Raw genomic sequence first — 24,303 nt, 5'->3', positions numbered from 1 at the left:
TTTTCCACAGGACCTACCTATATTTCCACAAGACCTAAGTAAAAGCCCTTCCCTGAATACATGCAGTGGTGTATGACAAATCAGATGCACAGCCAACAAGCGTTTTTTATATGTACAAAAAAGAAACATCTGTCTTCCTCATGCCAAAATCTTGACTGTTCTTTCTCCTGGGAGGTGTAACCTCTTGTGCAGCCTGATGCTGGCAGTGAGGACTTTGGCTTAAAGGGTTTCCCTTGATATGCATTTAGTAGGAGCAGTTCTGACTGTTGGGGAAATAGAAGCTGAACGGGGTGACTGAGTGCAACCAGGCAACTTTGAAACTTTCCCACAGTGGCTATTCTTCATCTGAATGAATAGATATCTGCATCTTTAGAAACTGAATTTTAAAAAAGCTTTTTTTTTTTTTTTTTAAATTGTCCTAAAATAATCTCAAACCTCATTTTTTTATTTATGCTTGTAGATTGGTAGGTAGACTTTTGGTTGTTATGTTGTACAAATAGTCTACATGAGTGTTTCATACCATGTTTTTGAAATGAAGGCTGTTTTCATCCTAGAGCAGAAGTACTTTTGTCAGAAACAACAGATATATTATCATCTTTCTTGAATTCTTATTATCTGTATGATTTTTGTTTGTTTGTTTGTCTGTTTGTTTGTTTTTTTCCAGTGACCAGATATTTGAAATTGGAATACTGGATATTTTTGGATTTGAAGAATTTCAAAAGAATACTTTTGAACAGGTAAGTAGCTTTGTTTTGCTGAATTTATTATAACTGTCGTTCATCTTTAAATGTGTTTTGTTTTGTTTTTTAGCCAAAAGAAGTGTTTTGATCAGAATAAAAACGTCAAGGAGGAGAAAACTTGCTTTTAAAATATTTTTCTTAGTCTTCCTGTATGGTTCTGAATTAAAATCCAGGCTTTGTAGTGCTATTAATCATTTTAAAAGAATCTGGTAAACATGTATCATAATGATTTGGAAGAGGGGTAGTATCAACCTTGAAAGAAAACCTGAGGAAAGTACTTAGTGTTGTCTGTTTTCATGCTTGTGGAAGTGATACTTCAGCTAGGTCAGTGAATGGGATGACAATAGACAGGATTGGGAGAAAGATCAAAAGGTCTTCAGATGCTTTACAGAGAATTAAAAAAAAAAATAAAAAAAAATGCTCCATTATGCTAAGTGCTATTGCTGGCAGATTCACCTCTGTGTGACTCTTCAACAGGAGACTTTTTTAAAGTTGAATTACATCCATGAAAAATAAATTAAACTTTATCTCAATTAATGTTTGAAAATCCATTTAAATATCAAACATTTATTGAAAGCGATAGAACTGTTTGCCCGCCTTTGACACTAGTCTCATAACACCAAAGCTCTTGAGAAGTGCATATTCCAAAAGCAGTAGTGACTCTACACGACACGCTGAAGATGTGTAAGTAAGTTATTGTTCAGTTGTTCATTCATTCTCTTATGTAGCAGAAGAAAATTAAAGCATTAGGAAGAGGACAACAAAGGCAACAAAGGACGTACTATTGTTTGAAATCAGAATTTGCCCATTCATCTCAGTTAATCCATTGTTTTATGGCTCAACTTTCTTTTTCTAGTGAAATAGAAGTCATAGTGCTGCTTCAGTTCATTATGTGTGGAATGTTTACTTGTCCACACAATTTCCAAAAGTCCAAAAGCATAAAACCTCTGCCTTCAAAATAGCATATAAGAATACAATAACACATATTTCCAGTTCCGCTCTTGCAAAACTGTTTTTGCTGTTACAGTTTTGCCTAGCTTGAAAGCTTTGTTGGATTGAATCCTATAGATGCATGCCAATGTTCAGAGTCATTTACTCTGTGTGAATATCTTCTTTAGGTGAAAATATCAAGTGAAAAATAGGAAACATTTTGATGGACCAAAAACATGCAAAAAAAAAAAATTCCATAAAACGTAGTGATTAACAAGGATATAGTATTCTGTGCTTTTAAAAGAATCTCAAAGGAGAGGAGTGTGCCTTGGGCCTTTTTTATTTCCCCTTTGGCTCTGTTCTGCATTTTTTTTTCTTATGAAACATATATAAGTTCTGTAACTGACATCTGATAAAATACCATGAATTCCACTTTCTAGAGTAAGCCATTTTCTGCTAAGTGACTACATCAGATGCTTGAGGAGATACAAACAGAAAAACTTGTAAAAGTAGTTTATTTTATGATTTCTGCATAGCAAGCAAGGTACTTTCAAGGTCAAGTTTGATTTTTTAATTTTATTTTTTATAATTACATTTCAGAAGACCTAGACTGTCCTTCTCCTTGAACTGAGTGGGTTTTGTTGAGTAATATTGAGTAACACTATGAGTCATTACATCAGAAACTAGTCAATTGCATTCCTTAAAAGACGGAACAGTGGTGAGGGAATTACAGAGTTCATTTTTATGAAGACTCTGTCATGTGGTTAACACATCAGATTCCTGAAGCAATAGGTTGCAGTATGAGCAAACAGAAGCAGTTTGTATCTCCACACGATGCAATTGTGCAGACATACCCCAAACAGCCTGCACTCAGGAGCTGTGTATCAGTCTAACCTAGCTCAGTATCCTGCCTGGGCTCGTTAACCCTGTTGATAAACAGGTGTGTTAGCCTAGATAGGGTCCTCATGCAAAGTATTGCATCATGTCTGCAAACATGCCCAGTGTCAAGGCCCGCAATTGCAGAACGTTAACATTAAATGGGCCTAGCAGCTGAACAGTGGAAGAGACATAGAAAATAGTTTTTTATTAGATTTAGATTATTATATTTTAAAATGGCATAGCAAAAGTAATTTGGTGGAAATTAACCTTTGGTTTCAACGTAGTATAAGAGAAGGAATTCTTTGTGATATCTGTTTGCCTGCTTTCTTGAAAAGAAAACAACAGCAACAACAATAACAACAACAAAAACAAAAACAACAAACAAACAAACAAACAAAAACCAGAATTATTTTAATGAATGCTTAAAATCCCCTGACTTATGAAATCTTGGGACATTCCAAGCAGATGTGCGAATCTTGCTGGTGCTTCAAATTGGGTTAATTGGTAGACATTTTAATATAATATTTAAGAGAACAATATGGTACTAAGTCATATGTCAATTTAAGCAATATGTTTAAATAGACTGTTTGTAGTCATTTCAGGAAGAGAGAGATGAATAAACCAAGTAGAACAACAAGATCACTCCAGTGAGTGTGTTGGAATGACAAACAAAGAATTGGACTGGTAACAGTTTATGAGCAATGCACAGGACAAGGTGTGAAAGAGCTAGAAAAGTAAGGTTAACTATGTCTACATCAAGAATCTGGTAACTTCTGCAGGCAAAAAAGTGTGGCTGATGGCTTACAAGGAGAAAAGTTTTATAGATGATTATAAAAAAGAAGGTATTAGAAGTTAAAAGTAGTATTATTTAAGTGTTAAGTTTTGCTTGCACTTGGCATGCATTAGTAAGCCTTCATTGTGTAGAAACATGTATCTGTAATATATTATATTTAAAACATGGTAGCAAAAATAGTATGTGATTATTTTTGAAACAATGTTAGTGAATGAGTTTATAGAATAAATGATAGTGAGCAGAGCTGGGATTTCTGGTATGAAACTCTTACAACACAGATTTAAAAACAGAGCACAATATTTTTAGAAGCTGTATTCCGAGGGAGTTGTTGCTCAATGAAAGCTGAAAGCTTTTGAATTACCAGGACTCGGTGAGTTACTGGTCATCAGCTGAGCTATGATAAATGCCTACACTTTCAGCTCACCCCAATTACAATTTACAGTCACTTCTTAGCAATGATCATTAGCTTGGGAACAGCGTTTTCATAGAGCAGCTGTATAACTGCTGTTCCAGAACAGCTTTATATACAACCGCACTGGAATGTGGTTTGGCCAGGATCTCTTGGTCAAACTCAAACACAAAAAGGAAGCATATGGAAATTGGAAGCAAACTGGACATATGTAAGTCCATGTACCATGATGGGTGAGCCAAGAAGTGCTGGAACTAGCAGAAATCCTTGTGAGGCCACATTTGATAGTCTGTGATCAGTCTTGGTGACAGGGAGAAGTGCCTAAAGATTGGAGGAAAGCAAATGTCACTCCTATCTTCAACAAGGACAAGAAGGAACTATAGGCTGGTCAGCTTCACCTTAATCCCAGGAAATGTGATGGAGTAGCTAATCCTGAAAACCATTTTCAGGTACATGAAGGAGAAGAAAATTATCAGCAGAAGTCAGCATGGATTATCAGAGGGAGTTCATGCTTGACCAGCCTGATGAATTTTCATAATGAAATGGCAAGCCTGATCATAGAATCATTGAATCATTAAGGTTGGAAAAGAACTCCGAGATCATCTGGTCCAACCATCCACCTACCACCAATATTATGCTGACTCCGCCACCTCCCTGGGCGACCCATTCCAATTCCTAACCACTCTTTCTGAGAATAAATTTCTTCTCATTTCCAACCTGATCCAACCTGGTGCAACTTGAGGCCATTCCCTCTAGTCCTATCACTAGTTATCTGTGAGAAGAGGCCAACCCCCAGCTCATCAAAACGGACTCTAGTAGAGATTTTCCTCTCTGATATATGTCAAGGGGTAAAATGAAAAAGTATTTAACTCGTGGTAAATAATGTATATATAGCTCTTGCATGGTATTTTGCCTCTGTAGTCCTCTTAAGCTTTGCAAAGAAAGTATAAATCATAACTTTTTTTTTTTTTTAATAGGAAATACAACCAATTTATCTGAGTTAGGACTGAAGGTTACTGAAATAGTTAAATGTCTGTTGACTCCCATTCTACTCGATACCCATTAAAGTGTGTGCAGCATTACCTGTGTGATGCAGCAGAGTGCTGGGAGAAGCATGGCTCCTGTAGCAGCACGGTGCTGCACTTCTCTTGCCATAGGAGTCAGCTGGCTCCAAGAGCACACAGAATTGCTTGCTCCATTCAGGGTTTCAGTTCAGTTCCAAGTCACTACAGTGAAGTGAAAGAGCTTGTACAACCCAGCTGTGTTCACAGGAATTTTAGCTTACATTTATTATTAGGTGCTGTAAATCTTAACTTCTCAGTGGGTTATTTCTTTAGTTAACTCTGCTGAGACCTCCTTTGATTTCTTCATGTCACCTTCCCCAGCTAAAAGAGCCATAACATTTTTTGTTAATTGATTATCTTCCCTCAGCCATGAACCTGTTTCTAGCTATCTAAATGTAAGGTCATGTTGCCTGTTATGTAGATAGATGTGCATGAATAGATAAAAGTTACATAAATTAACTTTTCTACAGTCATTACGGTCTCAGTGATAGCAGATGGGAGGTCACATACACAAGTGTCTGCATTCAGGCAGTCCAAAGGGCATTCCAATGTTTGATTTTATGCAGAAAAATCAGTCTTTGGATTTGCTTGTGTTGAGCATAGACGAATGGGACTGTGGTCCGGTTAGCTTCCATGCACAGGATTTTAATATCCCTGTCAGGGAGCAGCAGGAGACAGCTGCCCCCCTTGGTACCAAGGAGCCAGCCATGCCCGCCCTGATGGGCACCATCAGTTGGGGTCTGAACATGGTGGGCGGTCAGGGCTGGTAACGGGACCTGTCGCCAACCCTGATGCAGCAAGCAGTGAGCCAGGGCTGGGGTCCCATAAGGAGCAGTGGGAGATGGGTCTGGAAACTGACACTGCTGTGGTGTCTCTGGGGCAGGAACTGGGCCCATGGACAAAGTGTGGGTAGAGGTCCCAGGGGAGGCTGAGTAGGGTCCTGAAAATCAGTGCTCCCAAGAGGTCTGACAAACCTGTACTATAATCTGTTCCTCTACCCAGTTCCTGAGAGCCTTTCACTCTGTATAGCTTTTGTCATGGTGTACCCTTGTTCCCTGTGAGTCTCTTTGTCTTTTTTTTCTTTTTCATTCTGCACATATTTTTTTCATTTGTGCAGGATGCTGTTATCTGTGCAGCAGATTCAAGCAAGCCACTGAAAAGCCAGTGTTACTCAGTTTTAAAGCTGGCTACATCAAAATGCTCACCATGTACCTGACATTAAAATACTTTTTTTTTTTTCTTTAATCCTTTACAGTAAATGCTTTGTGGCTGAAAATAAAATCTAAAATTTAGATTCCCAGCCAGATTCATTTTGTGATTGGTGAGATGCTGTGCAAGGACTTTTATTAACCGGTATCTTCTTTTTTACAGCAGCACCCACCCCTTTATATCCTACAGTATTGCTGGCCAGCAGTAAGAGTGAAAAAGTCACTTTGAACTATTTCAATATCTCTAATTCCAAATTCCTTCAAGGAAAAACCTGCTACTATGTTTGTTTCCTTGTTCATTTAACATTCTGATGTGTTCATAGTCAAGTGGATGGATACTCCACTTTGCATTGAAATCATATCCTTTATGAAAGGGCTTTGTAGACCCTTTCTTGTTGGATTTCCAGGTGACAGCTACCCACAACGGAATTTCAGCATAGCATTCTGTTCTGTTTTAATTTGTTTGAGGAACATATAATAGCAACTGACCCCAGGACAACATGAAGTCCCAGTGAAATAAAATTCTTCTGACCGAGAGGCAGAAGGACTACGTTTGAATTTGTGTTGAAGCTACACAGAAAACGGGGTGTCTGTATTAAATCCCATTGCCCCTAAAAGGCAAAGGAAAAAATGTAGTGGTTTATAGTGTTGTTATTAATGCATTAAAAATATTCTGATTGGTACTCTACATAAAAGATGTGGGAGTCTAGTAACTGTCACCCACAGTACTAAAAGGGAAAAGAGATGATCTTTTTATTTATTTATTTATTTATTTATTTATTTATTTATTTATTTATTTTTCACCAGGGTAGCAGATGCAGAGGGGAACAGTCATCAAGATACTTCTGAGGAATGAGTGATTACCTACCTTAGGTTTAAAAACATTTTTGGAATCCAGACTCAGTAAATAGAAGATTATTTTGCCTTCCATTATCTCAGAATCATGTTTTTGAGAAAAGATAGAGCACATCCTTACAAATTAAACTTGGCATTGTACTTCCATCATCTTGGCCTATAACATTTGCCCTGATAGATAATTTGAAAGGTGTAAGCTTTACTCAATGCTCTGAATACACATCCCTTGGAAGAGCTAATTCTTCTCCATGACCTAAGGAAGTAAATGAGTTTTGCAGAGTGTGATGACATTCATCTCAACCTCACTGTCTAATAGTCACCAAGTTTTCTTTTCACAAATCTCCCCCATTTTTTTGCTATGCTTTTTTCAAATAGTGTTTTCTATACACTGAGGAGCAAGGAAACAGGAAATTTTCATTTGTGATAGGTGGTTTTATGTCTTTGGGATACAGTACAGTTTTGGTCTCCTACCTAAATTTGAATTTTGAATATAATTAACATTACTAACTGGTCAAAGGCAGTAGAGAAAGAGAGGTCAAACTAATACTGTATAATGTGATAAATACCTATTTGTTTTACTAAATGGCACTATACATAATTTTTCTGAATACTGCAGTTTGGATGCTACTTCAAGTTCAGTTTGTTTAAATACTTTAACTTGGCCTTATTTCGTTGTATTGTAGTGATATTCTAGGAGTACTTTTTAATGAAGACTGACATGTAAATTGTATTTTTATTTTCACCTATATATGGTAGTGAGTTAGGATTGGAAAGGAAGATAGGTGGAAAGGAAGATTTCATACAGAAGAGACATACAGTGGAGCCAGTAAGAGGCTTGTGACAAATAGTTTAACCATGTTTAATGACAAGAAGCACTATGGGTTATGTTGAGTAACTCTGCAAAGAAAAACAAATATACAATGCTAAGAGGTATTCCCACAACTTTTATTTTTTGTTTAAAAATTGTGTTTTCTTTAATTACTACTACATTTCCATCTCATTTGCATGGGTGAAATTAAATGCACGTGAACTTTTCATATTTATATATCACCCTTGGACAGAAAACATCATTGTTTATATAAACTTCATATGACAGAGCAAAAGAAGATGGGTTAGCAAAACTAGCTTAGTTCATTTTCTTCAGATTTCTACATTTCATTTGTTTTAATTATTGCAGCAACCTGTGTCAAGCATTTAATTTCAAACATTCTGTTTATCACCTTTTCTCAGCAGGTTGTATAAAACATTGAAATGGAGAAAGATGCAATCAGAGCGTCTTGCTTTTCAGCAGCCCTTTTCAGCTGGTCTTCCAATGCTCATTCTGCAGAGCTGCTGCTCACAACCAGTGCTAGACAGTGCAGCTTCAAAGCAGCTTGCAGTTTGTATAATAACTTGAGCTTGCTTTCTAGTCTGGTTTGCAGCATATTATTGTCATTATGACCAGCCTGCTTATCTGAATGACAGCATTGCTTGTTACCAAAAAGCACATCAATGTATGCTATAATATACCAATCTGTAAAACTTAGAATATTTTTTTTGTTTTACCAGACCAACATGTTATGTGTGAATGTTTAACAAAATAATACACCTTTCACTACTGGCAGTTGAAACCAATATTATTTATCAGATCTTTTTAAGATTTGACTAAGACATTCTTACTCTCCAGCTGAATTTGTTTAGTTTAATAATTTTGCTGCACAGTCAGCACGTCAATTGTTTTTATGTGTTTTAGGATAACTGCAAATGATAAAAAGTAAAATTTTCAAATATAGCATGTGTATAGCAAAAAAAAAGCATGTGTCAAGTTGAGGCTTTACATATCCTGTGTAGTATAAGTGTGCAATGTTATATCTGCCTTCTAAAATAATGTTAAAGAGCTTCTGAAAAGATTTTGGAATTAGAATTTGTTGGAAAATGTTCAGCAAAAAAGTTATGCCTCAAAGTTAAATTTGCCTGCATCAAAGTTAAAAAGCTCTTTCAATAAAAAAATTAAATAGTATAAGTGAATTTTATATTTTCAGTGTTAACAAAACGAGATAACTGAATTTTTATAAATCCCTCTTTTAAAAAATACTGGTATTATTTGAGGCTCCATTTTGTCTGCACTTTCATACATTGGTAAGGACAATTAGTAACAGACATTTGGTTATAAAATCTGGTTTTTGTTTTATTTCTTGCTGTTATTCACACTAGCCTACTTCATTGTAGAGCAAGTGCAAGTTGACTATACTAGCGTGAGGTGTTAATGGAAAATTCAGGCAGCTATTACACATTACTTGGGTTCGTTTCCGTTACCTGAATGTTAAACCATGTACTTTTATGGTTGATCTAAATATCTCATATTTTTTAATATGACTTGCTGGTGGAATTGCTTTTATACACTTTATTCATGGAAGATAGAGTTTATCGCCAAAACAAATATGTGACTAGTTTAATGTGAAAAGAGACTTTGTCCAGTTATTCCTTGCATGATTCCTCATATAAAGGGTTCTTCCAACCCTCTAAGAGTTTCTGTTTTCTTAATTACTTAGTGATAGTATAGCATTGGAAGAGATTTTAGAATATCTCACTAAAATTACCATTTTAATGTAAATAAAACAGTTCAAGATTTATTCAGCAAAGTTATTAAATGTTTACTTTCTTCGAAGATTGTGAACTTTGAATAAAATACGAAAGGTCCAGGAATAAGCTGATACAACCCTCACCTGTTTTTAATTGAAAACCAGATTCCTATTAAACTATTTATTTTACAAAAGTGGCACTACAAGTCTTAAAAGGCAATCAAAGAAAATATTTGAGAGGTTTTTATATTATTTATCTCTGCAGACTTTGAACTTTTCTATGGAAGACCATTTTCTTGCCAACTTTCCTTTAGAATATCAATAAAATGGAGAGGGGCATTTAGTAAAATATTCCTAGTTGTTTTATATGATATATTTGGGCAAAACACAGTGAGTTTTTCAGAAACTGTTTTAGACATCAGTGATTGTATAAATGGAAGCAGAATTTGAACATTATTTGTTAATACTAAACTAACTACAAAATCAGGATCTTAACCAAATATGCAGTTTGCTTGTTTTTTTTAAAGCACATTGCATCTGTGTAGTCATCCTGAATATAAACTGCAGAAGAATATTGAGTGCACAACATATATTTAGAGTTACACCACTTTAGTCAATGGAATTAGAGTAAATTTGCACTGTTTCATAATGCTGGTATTTGATAATTCTTATGCAGAATTCACAATTATGCAGACAGAAAACTGTTTATTCCCAATTTAATACTAATAGCTATTAAAATGTAAATTTCCCTAGGGTCCCTAATATGTGGTCGAGAGAGAGAGAACATGTTGTGGATTGACATTTCATCAAATTCAATATTAGATGTGCAGTAAACCCTATACTGATGAATTATCCAGTAAACTTCTAATACTGTTTTTTTCTTCATTTTGCAATAGCTGTGTGTCAATATGACCAATGAGAAGATACACCAGTATATCAATGAAGTACTTTTCCTACAAGAGCAAGCAGAATGTGTACAAGAGGGAGTTACCATGGAAACAGTATATTCTCCTGGAAACCATACCGCAGCCTTGGATTTTTTCTTTCAGGTAGTTTTCAGATCCACTTTACATCATGTATATTTACATCACGTACTCTGTGTGTTAGACTAATATGAAGTTTTGTTTACATTTCCTGTTTGTTTTTTTTTTAATCTAAAGAGAAGGTTATGGGACTAAGGAAACCATGGAGAGGGTTGTCTGCTCTTGCAGCCTGAGGGCTAACAGATTTGTAATGATCTAGGGTTGAAGAAAATGTAACAGAAAGACATTGTCCATACAGATTCATGTGTAGCATTTGTGTATCATGTTATGTCCTGACTGCAGCTGTAGTACCAACCAATCTCTGTTGTAAACTTGGCAGTATCTTTTATGCCTGGAGCAAGTTTTTGGAGTAAAACTTCTAAGAAGGACATAGCCCAATCGGTTTCCTAGAAGATCAGCAATGATGATCAGTTTTGAATTATCTGATATGCATAGACATTGAGACTTACAAGAACATTTATACTGCTTTTTTCCTTTTCTTTCTGTAGTAAGTGATATGTTTATCTTTATTAAATTACCAGCTGTATTACTTCGCAAGGAACAACTGAAATTACATAAAACCAAAACATCTATTTTTTATTTCAGAAACCATCAGGTTTTTTGTCAATGCTAGATGAAGAAAGCCAATCTAACTGGTCAATGGAACAGAGTCTTTCTAAACGCATTCAGTCCTACCTGGATACATCGGACACAAATACAGTTTATTCTTCCACAAAAGATGGGAATGGCAACCTTGCGCCAAAGGATCAGGGTGCAACCTTCACCATTATGCATTATGCTGGGAGGGTAAGTTGTTTGAATGATAACACACAGTTAATACAAATTCTGCGTGGCGTGTCCAAATTCTGGTTACAAATAACAATTCACATTCCAGTGATGAATTTTGAGATGACAGCTCAGTATCTCAACGCAATACATGTATAGAATCGCTGGTGTGTACCCTGTGGTGTTTTTTTGGAAAACTTATGAATAGGTAAATGTTAATCAGGACTTTTGTGGCAGGATTCAGTCTACATAATTCTGTATCCTAAATGGTATTTTCTGTAAGATGTTTTTGAAGAAGAGGGGTGATTCAGATATCTCAGCATAAATGTTTAATGTCATTTTAGTTGGCTGTCACTTAGCTTTCAGAAGTTGTTCCAGAACAGGATAGGTTCCTTGTAGGTCCTGTGCCATATATATAGATACCATGCATACCAGCATGAATCTGGTCAAAAAAAAAGTACTACATTTTTTCTGGCAAGTTGGCAATCATACATAAAATATGTTTGTACTTTTTTTTTTCTTTTTTAATCTCAGAACATGCTGTGTCTTTAAATCTTGCCATAAAACAGGATGAATGTTTTGCATTTCCCCTTCTGCAATGTTCACAGGGAAAGCATGATCAGTTTTGTTAAATAGGCCTCTTACCCTTTTCTTTCCAATACTCCCTCAATTTTAACATTCTTACCACAATGAACCACAGCTAAAAGCAAGCAAAATACTTACGTGTTTAAATGGATAAAAATATGTTTGTTTTATAATCTGACAGATTGTCCCCTGTGTAATTAATGTGACATGTTGCCACTTTTCTCTGTTCAAAGTAAGGTATTTGAAATAAGAGTATGAGTATAGAAGGTATGGACATAAACTGGGGTTCTCAGTTCTCTCTTTTCAAAAATTTCCACCGAAATCAAGTGGAAAAGTTGCAGGAATCAGTCCTTGCATCTGAACAAATTGTTCTGTGTCTTTTCACACTTCCCAAGTCTTAAGCAGTGATCCCATGAGCTATCTCTCCGCTGATGAAATCCCATAAAAGCTTTGTGCCTGGCAGCTGTTTAGCTACTTTGCCAAGGAACTACAGCACTGTGATCATATGCACTGTGTTGTTTATAAATATAAATGTACTTGTTATTGGTTGATGACTTTACATAACAGGGGACTTTAAACCTGAGGTCTCGGGAAGCCCGGTATCAGGCAAAGCCTGGGTTTTTCATGATTTAGTGGTTTGTGACTTTTACCTCATCACATCAGAATCTTCTGTGGAAGCCATGTAGAAACTGCAGGTGCTTCAGCTTAACCAGACAAGTGACACCTAGATGCTCCTCTCTTTACCTGAGCAAGAGATGGAAGAGATGAGGTCATTGAGCAAGAAACTGGGCAGCTATGATAAGTCTTTTGATTAGAATGCATATTACAATGCTAACACAAATATAAGAGCATTGCTGCTCTTTACTGTGAAAGGTAGTTAGAGCAACCTTCTCTTCACATGATTGTCCTTGTAGCAAATGCAGAGAGTTTATCTGGTGTGCTGCTAAAATATCAGTATAGATTCAGAAGGGAGCTCTTTGAGCTTGTTAGGGTAGGAACAAAAGAAATAGTGCTCTAATCCTTGTTGCTAAAGGTACTCCACTGAATGACACACTTTCTGATATGATGAATATTTTAGGTGCAACAGATTTATGCTATTGAATGCTCAGTCAACTATTAGCAGTGTGCACACCTAGGAGTCAAGTTCAAGACTTGCCTCCAAGTCACCAAAAAAAGACTTGCTGTCTCTGTCATATCTCAAGGTAACATTATGTTTCCTGAACTGTCCAGAGCAAATGAGAAGACAGGCTCGGCATGCTTAGGCTTCTTTGACCAGATTAGGGTCCTTTGCAGCAATATGTATGGAGAAAGGTCTATTATGTGGCTCTTATTTGACATCAGAAATTAAGTAGATGAAAGTGTTGGGCAGCATTCTGATGCAGGCAAATTTGTTCCTGCCCAATGTTAGAAATGTGGTCATTATGGAAAGGATTAAGAGTGTTTGGACAGTGCTTAAATTCTTAACCTAAATACTCTGAATAACTCACTGGAGGCTCTTCTTTCATCATGAAGCCTTCTACTTACGCCCAAATTAATTGCCAAAGGTAAGTGGTTTGAATACCTCTACTACTGGAACTTTTTTTTTTTTTTTTTTTGTAGAAATGTGGGCACGTGGGGGGTTAGATAACGGCACAGTGAAGGTTTTCTGAAATTTATTAGCACTTAAAGTGGTTGAGTTAATTGCTGACAGTGGGCTCCAGATGTCTAAATTCCTTTATAAATCTGTTATCTGTTGTTGTTCTTAGGTAAGGTGTTTTTTGTTTTTTGTTTTTTTTTCAATGGATTTCTGTTGTGATTATGCAAATTTATCAGAATACCTCTAAAAAGCTTCCACACACTAGAAGACTGATATGGAAACAGCAGCAAGGAAGCTGTATTAAAATCATGATCACAACAATAAGCAAATTTCTTGAAGTTGAAAAAATTTTCTTTTATTCTCTGAAGGACTCAGTAGGATCATTTGTACAGATCAAAGGTTCAGGTGCCCAGTTCTGAAACTTAAATCATGAGTGGTAAGGAGTACACTTTTAATTAATGTGTGTTTTATCCTTGCATAGTTGTTTAGATTTTTTTTTATTACATAGACTCTTGGCTTGACCTTTTCCTAATAATAGTAATGACATTTGATCTAAAAGTATGAACAAATAGATGGCTCTCCAAGTAATGTAAATTCACACATTCTTTTGAAGTCAATGGAGATCCTTTGGTTTACATTGGCCAAGGAATTATTCCAGACTGTAAGGTTGTTCTTTGCATCCGCATAGCAGTAAAATGCTCATGTCCCCTGCCAGAACAGAAAAGTTCCTGTGCAACTGCTTAACTCCCCTTACTTTATTAGGGACTGAGCAAGATCTTTAAAGACACTTGCATTTTCGATAATTCATTGAACTGTTACCAAGCTATCATAAGTGGAAATGTCCAGGGATTTGTGATAGGAATTTACATGAAATCTGATGGTAGCATTGTTGTACTAAATTATTACACAAATGGATTATTTTCCCAGACTAGTGTATCTTCATAGGTTGAAAGAAAAAAAGATATTAAATTATTATCATTTTTTTAAACTGCTGAGGCTATTCTTGAGATTGTGCTATTACTACATTTAGTATCTGTTTTATAGAAGTCATTTGTGATTTATACTTAATGAAAATTGTTAATAGATCAGACTTTTAAATACATCAGGTTTTATTGGCACTCGAAAATAAGAATTTCATATATAAAGTGACAGTATAGTTTGGCAGGTTTTGATAGCTATTTTTATAGTCTGATATCAATTAAATGAGTCTAAAGCAAGAGAAGTAGAAAGCAGTCTTCCTCTGCATCGTTACCTTCAGAGATCTCCAAATTTAAAACGATGGGGTGGGGAGGGGGGCTGATTTTATTCTCACTTACCACAATTTTTCACTGATTATAACTCCTTTAACTTGGTAAAGTTTGTCATTATTTACATGAGTATAGCTGAAAGATGAATCAGACCCAGAGGGCAGAAGAATTACCAGTAAAATGTGACAGGTAATTGAACATGAAATTTTCACTTCTAGGCTTAATCATTTATATTCAGGTAATGTGTCTAGGCTGGTGTTCACAGAAAAAGTAACACTGAATGCAGGCTTTATGTTAAACAGAAGGTGAGGGCAGACAGCCTGATTTCCCTAGGTAACAAAAGCTGTAACTGCAATGTAGTTCACAGTCAGTGTGAAACAGCTGGTAGTCCACCTCGTCTACTGCAAAAAAAAGTTCCACATTGGACCTGGTGTGGGCTCCTTTTTTTTCAATAGCTTAGGTACGTAGCTCTAAGTCCAGAAAGAACTGGGTTCAGATACATTTACTCAGTTAGAGTTGCCATTTTAGCAACTCTAAGTGCAGTTATACTGCAAAAAGCAGCTATTGAAAATTCTGCCTTGCTGAAGAGACATACTGTTTTATCTTTAATTGAGATGCCAGACAGCCTTTTGTGAATGAAAGTGTGTTTCTAGCTTTATATTATGAGGGAATTACAACTGACACAAATGTGTCCATGAAGTCTTAAGGACCTCTAACATGTTCCTATCTTAATGTTATGTAACTATTGTTGTAGGAAAATAGTCTTCTTTTTTTTTTTTCCCCACTATTAAGTCTTTCTGACTGATTATAATCATGCATTGTCAAGTATCGCTTATTCCCTTGTTTTGTGCTCAGTAGCCTTCCTTAGGACTACATATGCCGTATTGCTATTCCAAGCATAATTAGATACAGATTACAGATTAGTCCAGAACAGGCAGTACTAAGAAAAAAAGAGAAGAGATAAGGGGCGAGAAATGAAAAATAAAAAATAAAAATAAAAAATGCACAAGGTCAAAATGAACCTAGGAAGGCATACTGGGAGAAGAGATTCAGAAGAAAAAAAAAAAAAAAGAATTTGGAATCCCTGCTTGACTTTCTGGAGAAACAATACTTTAACAAAATGTCTGTGTACGATACTGTTCTCAGAGACCTTTATCATTATTATTATTATTATTATTATTATTATTATTATTATTATTATTATTTATTATACTCTTGACTCTTTTGGAATGGAGAAAATGGACTAAAAGAGGAAACTGTGCACAAGTAAGCTGCTGCACATAGAAGTCAATGTGTGAGTGAAATTTTTCAATGGAAGATGAGAATGAATTCCATATTACACAAATGTGACAGAACCATCCTGTGGAAGGAAGGAAACATTTGTTTTTATTTATTTCTCTTGAATTTCACTATTATGCTTGTTCAACACTAGATCTTCATTCTTTTGTAGTAGTATGATACAATTGTTAACTCCATGATCACATGTTTAGCAAAGGCCACTGTGAATATTAGTACTTGATCATATCAAGTATTTTACTTTATCTCCCAGTTTTAATTTTGCAGCTGAACAGACTCCTACAATGCCTTGATGTATTATGAGTCTCTTCTAAGAGCCATTTGATGTCTTGGTATCTGACTGCTATAAGACAAAAAGCTTATCTGTTCAGTTCAGGCAGAAAGTAGAAAAGAATGATTCAGGTTTTGTGAGACTAAAAAAAATCTAGTGGAAGGCTTTATCTGAAAGTTGTTTTACACATTGCCTTGAACGTTGGCAGTCTGATCTCTTCTGGAAAAATTCTGCTTTTCTAGGGTACTGCTTTGTTTCTGAAGCCTGGCGTAAATGTGGGCATACTCAGCTGCTTCTTGCAATGCCCATCTGCCTAGCAGCACAGTGAGAGGAGAGGCACGGTGAGCCCATGGTGCACACTGCTAGCTTGTCTGGAGGAAATAAGGTGTTTTGTGGGTACAGTTGATCAATGCATCTAACCATCAGCTGAAACTGTACTAAGAATGTGTAATACCTAGTCTCTATATACTTTTGTCAATAACATTAATATTTACATTGTACGCTCTCACGTAATGTAAGGGCTTCGCATGAATTACATCTCTGAACTGTCAGCCTTACTGATAGTCATGATTTTTGAAGAATAACATTCCATCATGGAATTTTGCTTAGGATTCAAAGTTGTTTTATTTTTTCCTAATTTTGTGAAAGAATTAGCATGCCAGTAAGTAAACCAGAAATATATAAGCTAATATATTAGCTTAACATAATGTCAAGAGACACAGATTTATCTTGTAGCAGTATTTAACATATGAGATAATGAGCTATATGCTCATTTGTTCAAGTAGCCAGAATAACATGTCATATTTTAAGCTTTGAGCAGTTTAAATTTATACTTGAATTAACAAATCTGGTAAGCCCCTTGTCAATGTTTGCTTTGCCACTGTTTTTGACTTATAGTACTGTAATAAACTGTTCAGACCAAAAGACCAACTTCTTTGCTCTATAAACCAGTGCACATAATGTCCTTTAAGTGCAGATCAATGTCTGTGCCATTTCTCAGCTATGCACATTTCAAAAATACCTCTCAGCTGTCAGCTCACCTTCACCAGTGCAGTCATCTCTGAAATGCCTCATGTATCCCAGGCAGACTGTGAAACTGAACCTCTAAATCAAAAGACAAAAGGAGATGGATTAATCAATAAGGAAGCTTTCATTTTCTCTATTTTTTCCCCAGGCTGAATCCCCAGACATAACAATCAAATCAGTCTAGTCTAAGTTATACCAAAGCCTATAAAGGTTATTTGACAAAGATTCTCTTTTTTCACACAGACAAGGTAGTTGTACTTTTTTTCCCTTTCCCTTTCCCTTTCCCTTTCCCTTTCCCTTTCCCTTTCCCTTTCCCTTTCCCTTTCCCTTTCCCTTTCCCTTTCCCTTTCCCTTTCCCTTTCCCTTTCCCTTTCCCTTTCCCTTTCCCTTTCCCTTTCCCTTTCCCTTTCCCTTTCCCTTTCCCTTTCCCTTTCCCTTTCCCTTTCCCTTTCTTTGCTTCCCTTCTTTTCTTTCCTTCTCTGGCTTTCCTTCAGGCTCTCCTCAGGGAAAAAATAATAGATCATCACTACCACCGCTCTCATTTGTTTCTAAATATCTTCTGGCTTTAATATTCCACTATTTCTGAGTGTTTTCTGAGAGTAAGACTTTACAGACTGTTTTAAAGGTATTTAATTAGCTCATTGCTTAACAAAGCTTGTTTGGAGTGTGTGAGAAGCCCAGAGAAACTAAAAAAAAAAAAAAGGCATATTCAGACTTTAAAATGCTGTCACTCACATATTTGTACTGGTGGAAAGGTAGCAACTACAAGTGACCTTTCTGTGCATTGAAATTGTCCTTTAACATGTTCTCAAAAAAATCTCTTTCAACTATATAAACTGATTATTTTCACATTAATTGAATTTAACAAGACATACAAAATGAGAGTTTCTGAGTTACATTTTAAATTATTAATATTATTACTATGTTATGAAAATAGTAACATTTTTGGTTTTAACTATAAATGCAATCAACCAAACATAACATTCCAGGTGGCATTTTCTTGGCTTTTTTAATCTTCCAATTAACCATGAGTACTTTTGTCATACCACAGGATATGAAAACAAAAATTATTTGAAGGAATTGATTAAAAGTATGTGTAAAGGTGGTTCTGTTGATAAAGTATTCGGGGAAATCGAGTAAACTTAGATAAAGTCCCTTACAAAAATCAGGTGATACAAAGGGGGATACTTCAGGTCAGAAGTCGGATTTCTGAGAGAAGATGTAAAATCGAATGTCATGAGGATAATTAATGATTTGAAGAAATGAGAGTATGTAAGAAGGTAAGAGGGCCATGCAGTTCTCTGTGCACCTTTGGAGTGCAAGCTTTCTGTCTTCTGGGTGTTGTTTTTTTCCTCTTATTCTTATCTACATGTTTTCATGACATTAAAGCCAGGTGTACCAATTTAAATGACCAGAGAACAGATCTGACACAAACAGAATGAAATATTTTTTTTCGCATAGCAAGTAACTAGTGAAACTCCTTGCCACGGAGTATTATGGATGCCGAAAATGTTAATGAGCTCTGGAAACAGAGACTCACAGAGGAAACATCTGTCAAGAGATATTAACCACAAAGATGAGATACAGCCTGCAGATCCAGAGCTCCCTAATGGGCAGAGCCCTGGAAGATGAGAGGGGAACTGGTGGGAGGCAAAGTGGAAGCATTACTCAATATTTTCCCCTAAATGCCCAAGGCTAAATGCACATTTGGCCTGCCCCACTACTAGTATGTTTAGGTTAAGCTCTCCTCCCTTCTGAACTTACGGGAAGTAAATTCAATCCCTTTCTTGTTTAAACGTTTTACTGAATTCAAATGCACTGTGGAACTCTGCACTATTTTTTAATAAAAACAACTGGTACAGGTAGTATCTAAAGATACTACTACTACCGTGTTACCCTTGGTTAACACAGACATGTAGGTTTACATGTCTACCCCTAAATGTTCATGGTGCAGAACAAGACAAACAACTACAATAAATGGAAGTGAGAATAAGGGGTATGTTTTATAATACCAGAACCATGAGCTAAGCTACTGTACATTTCCTGTCTGAACCACATAAAATTTGTATGAGACTTTTCTCCTCAGAATAACTATACATGGTGCTCGAGTGCCATTCAGTGCAGAGTTCTGGTCAGTTTACTTTAGAAACCCAATGAAAAAAAAGTGGGGGAACTGCATGTGCTTTAGGCAAAGTTGGCATCTCTGATGGGGACATGATTAAATTAACAAAACAGACAATTTGGAGAGGATTTCTTTCTTTTTCTCTTTTGTGGAACTGACAGTAAATATGAGACCCTTGAGTGCCATTTCATTGAGCCACTTTTCATGTCTTTAGGCAGTGAATTAATTTACCAATTTACTATGGGAAAAGTGTTAGAGAGTTAGCAATAAAGGGAATCCTGTTAACTTTTATGTATTTTATGTGATGAGAGATGTCTTATGAATATAGTTCTAGAAGTTGATAATGTATTGTACCAGTACCAGTACTGAAACTTCTTCCTGTTTCAATGTAGGCATTTTCATAGAATCATAGAATCATTAAGGTTGGAAGAGGCCTTAAAGATCATCTGGTCCAACCATTACCCTACTACTACTATCACCCACTAAACCATGTCCCCAAGCACCAGGTCCAGCCTTTCCTTGAACACCCCCAAGGATGTTGACTCCACCACTTCCCTGGGCAACCCGTCCCAATGCCTTTCTGAGAATGTCTCCTCATTTCTAACCTAAACTTCTTCTTGTAAACTTGAGGCCATTCCCTCTAGTCCTATCACTAGTTACCTGTGAGAAGAGGCCAGCCCTACACTTTCCTTTCAGGTAGTTGTAGAGAGCAATAAGATCTCCCCTGAGCCTCCTCTAAACAACCTCAGTTCCCTCAGCCACTCCTCACAGGACTTGTGTTCCTGGCCCTTCACTAGCTTCGCTGGCCATTCTCCAGGGACTGCACATTCTCCAGGGCCTCAGTGTCCTTCTTGTAGTGAGGAGCTCAAAGCTAACATGGTACTCGAGGTGCAGCCTCACCAGAGCAGAGTACATGGGGCAGTCACCTCCCTGGTCCTGTTGGCTATACTATCCCTGATACAAGCCAGGATGCTGTTGGCCTTCTTGGCCACCTGGGCACACTTCCAGCTCATGTTGAGGTGAGCATCGACCAACACCCCCAGATCCTTTTCCTCTGCACAGCTTTCAAGCCACTCTGCCCCAAGCCTGTAGCATTGTATGGGGTTGTTGTGGCCAAAGTGCAGGACCTGGCGCTTAGCCATGTTGAATCTCATCCCACTGGCCTCTGCCCATCAACCCATCCTGTCCAAGTCCCTCTGCAGGGCCTTCCTACGCTCCAGCAGGTCAATACTTCCTCCTAACTTGGTGTCATCTGCAAACTTACTGAGGGTACACTTATCATAATCTCCCACTGCTATACTTACCTACTTGTCCCATCAATAGTAACTCTCTTCTTCTAATTTAGTCAAAGCCTAAGACATTCAATTAGGAAGTGGTATTATGAATTTGTTAAGTAAGGCATGTTAATTATCTTTTATGGACCAGTATGTTAGAACATGTACTTTAAGTACACTGAAAACTTTTAATAGTATGCTTAAATTATTCTAACAGCTTACTAGCTATACTGTGTACTCTTAAGAGACACAGTTAAAAATTATATGAGTACATCCATCATGGAAACAAACATAATTCTATTGTTACACCTTTTCTATGTTAGATGCCATACTAATTACGTCATTTGATAATTACTAAGTACAACAGATTATACACATCCAAGACATATAATATTTTTCATGAGTAAGACAGCATCACATAATTGTCAAATGACCCAATGGAAAAGAAAATTAATGAACTGATTAGTATTACTAATCTTTATTATATATTTACAGCTTTATTAAATATACAAGGATAAAATTTACCCAAATACCTAAGGAGCTTAGGATATAGATTCAATAAGAAACTTAAAACAGGTTTTAGATAAAAACGTGGTCCCAAGGTAAAACAAACAAACAAACAAAAAGTGTGTTCTAAGAATTTCCCATGAAGTTTCTGCCTAATCCCGGAGGTAGTACTACAGTCTATTTTTTTTTCTTGTTGATTTTTAAATTCCCTTTGGATTCTACTACTACGCAAGCTAGAGCTGTTTATATCTAAAGCTTGCAAATTAATTAGCTGTTTGTCTGTTGTCCCCACCAAAAAAACAAACAATCAAAAAAAAAACCAAATGGCTATCCATTTTGTAGAAATGAGCTTTCTGCAAAATCTCCCTTTCATTCGGAAAGTTACCCTTCATGTAAGTGGTTACTCTTCATGTAGTGGTCTAGTTGTGAGGTTATGAGAGCTTTCATCTGAGAAACAAGAAGCACTGGTTTAGCTTCTGGCTTAACCTGGAGGGATGCAAATATGTAGACCAAGGTGGAGGATAGGGATGATATTAGAGTTTGGAGGAGAAGAGGGAAAACAGCTTCCTTTCCTAAATTAAAGCTATGGGTACATACAGCAAGAGTTCTAGATTAACAGAATATCCATAAAAATCTTAGCGATGTAATTATTGTTGTTCCATGCCTCAACATAAAGAGAAGAAACAGTTTTTCTCAAGCTAGCAAAACTGCTTTGGGAGGTAATAAAGGTAAACTTCCACCTCAGTCAGAGGAGGGAAATGCAGTGAAGAGATAGGAAAATCTACTATGTATGGCAAAGTGTGCATGTATCTGCCACTTGGGCTGATTTTTCTTCTCAGAAAGGTAGCAAGCTTTGAAGAAGCTCTAAACTTTCGTGGCTTGTTTGTCTTGAATCACTCATGTAAATAGAATGTTTCTATCTTGTTTTCTGCAAAGTAGCATCTATAATGGTAGTAAACACACCTGCTATTGTCAACCACATTAAATAAATAATAATTGTATACATGTATAAAAAAAAATGCCAGAAAGTTGATTTACTTGAGAGAGTGGTTGTAAGAAAGATTTGTGGGCTGCACTTCTGGGTGGAACTAGACATCTTTCTGCAATGCCAATTTAGGTGATTAAAATTCTGCGTCAAATTAGATATATATTTTCCGTTCACTAGTTCTAGGGCATTTCCTGTTCGAGGAACCAGTGAATTCAGTCACAAAACTCTCACTTGATGCTGAGCCTGAAGTCTAGAGAGTCCAATCCTTGCTCCCATTCCACAAAACAGTCAGATAAAGGTTGGGTATCATGGTTAGGTGTTGAAGTTTAGGTCAGTTAAAGGTTTGTGACCATTAGTGTCTCTGTGTCAAGATTCATCTAACAAAATGTCCTTTGCTGCAGCTGGAGACTTACATATCAGAACTGGCCATCTAATCTACACGCATAGTTGGTGGATGGCAAATAAGCACTTGCTAGGATGGAATGCATCCTATTGAAAAATAGGGCAGATGAGTCAGGAATATATTTTTCCTGCATGTATACAGAAGTCATGTGTGACTGACTGAGATGTAGGCACCCACACTTACATAAGGTGAGATAAATCCCATCATCTGTACACAGATTGGTTTTCAGAACAGGACATAAGTAGCACAGTTCCTTTTTTAAAGTTGTGCCCCAGGTTTGTCTTTAATATTGATTGCCATCCTAGCCAAGATGTGAACCATAATCACAAATCGTTGATAAGAAAATTCTGTTTTGCTGTTTTATTTTAATCATTCTATTTTGTAAAATATTGATATTCTATGCAAAATAAACATAAATTTAGAAATATGAGGACAAAGCAATCTGATAATGGTGATGCAAGGATTTTAATTGACGTTTCAGTCTCAGTGACTGCATTTTGGTCTCAGTGCTTCTTTTCTATACAGTGGAACCTGGATAGGCTCAAAGTTAAAACAGACACTTGGTCATATTTCATCATTTTGTATGTATCTTCAGGAACTCTTGCTGTAGCATTGGGTTTTGCTCACTTTGGTGTGCCCACCATATGTGTTAAGAGTTCATCTGCATTCAGATGACAGATGGAGTAGCACTTGAAATGATAAAATCAGTCAGCTAAAGTGATCCAAAACCCTTATGTGCATAGTTGTTCGATGGGTAAACGGAATTTTTACATATACTGTGGACTGAATTTGCCTCCAAAGACAATATAAATGGCAAGAGCTTGTCTTGAGTGTAAGCTGGGACTCAGATTGATCTAAGAGTGGTCTGTTAACGGTCACTGTGAATAGACCACAGTAGTCTGGGACTGATCATTACTACAGGGAAAGTAACATTTACATCACTGTCTTCTATATGCTACACTTGTGATTGAGTCTTGCATTGTGGAAGTGTTTTAGAATCAGTCTGATGAAATTTTTGTATACTTGCAGAGACACACAATGTTCAGCAACCAGTTCTTCTGGTTAGTATTGTTGGTGTTGTTAAGAAAGAATTGAAAGACACTACCTGGTGCCAGACTTTAACTGTCAAGTGGAAGAAAACACAACTTAATTTCTACTGCTGTAAGATTTTTAATAGGTGCTGCGATCATTACTAATGATGTCACAATATTTTATTATAGGTTACTTACGAAATTGCTGGTGCAGTAGAAAAAAATAAAGATTCCCTTTCACAAAATCTCGTATTTGTAATGAAAAGTAAGTAAATGGTTTTGTGGTTGCTGTTGTTGTTAGAAATCAACCTATTATGACTTCACTTCAATTTTCATTCATTTTTAGAAGAGTTTATGCATATTTTCTTTCCAGTTTATAAAGAAGTCATCCTCATCTCTTTGAAGTATGTTCCTATTGTCTGAAAATTACTCTAATTTTGAAAGCTTTTAGAATCCATGAACATGAAGCATCTTTATTATGTGATGTGAAGTAAAGAAATAAAAGATACAGTGTTATTGATTAGTATAAATTAAAAAAAAAATCATTAAGTATGACTTAAAACCTTTTAAAAAGAAAATCAAAACAAAACAAACAAACAAAAAAATGAAAATAGGGAAAGGAAAAAAGGCTCCCAAAATCATAGAGACTGCAGTGAGATGTACTTCACTGCTTGAGTGCGCTTTCTAAAAGCAGCATCTTGTGGGCGTTCTTGTTTTCCAATGAATAGAT

At 36.3% G+C, this 24,303-nt stretch overlaps 1 protein-coding gene across 3 annotated transcripts in view; it reads left to right on the top strand.

The window, feature by feature from the left end:
- MYO16 (myosin XVI) overlaps positions 1-24,303 on the top strand; it is a 370,616-nt gene that overhangs the window by 256,128 nt on the left and 90,185 nt on the right. For all 3 annotated transcript variants that reach the window (XM_068678649.1, XM_068678640.1, XM_068678659.1), the window contains 4 exons: positions 665-737; positions 10,336-10,488; positions 11,068-11,268; positions 23,763-23,838. In XM_068678649.1, the coding sequence (XP_068534750.1) occupies positions 665-737; positions 10,336-10,488; positions 11,068-11,268; positions 23,763-23,838 (503 nt within the window). The remainder of the gene's footprint in view (positions 1-664; positions 738-10,335; positions 10,489-11,067; positions 11,269-23,762; positions 23,839-24,303) is intronic.

Source organism: Anas acuta, chromosome 1 (assembly GCF_963932015.1).
Source record: "Anas acuta chromosome 1, bAnaAcu1.1, whole genome shotgun sequence".
Taxonomy (NCBI): domain Eukaryota; kingdom Metazoa; phylum Chordata; class Aves; order Anseriformes; family Anatidae; genus Anas; species Anas acuta.
Note: the sequence above shows the minus strand (reverse complement) of the source record. Positions and strands in the feature narration are given on the sequence as shown.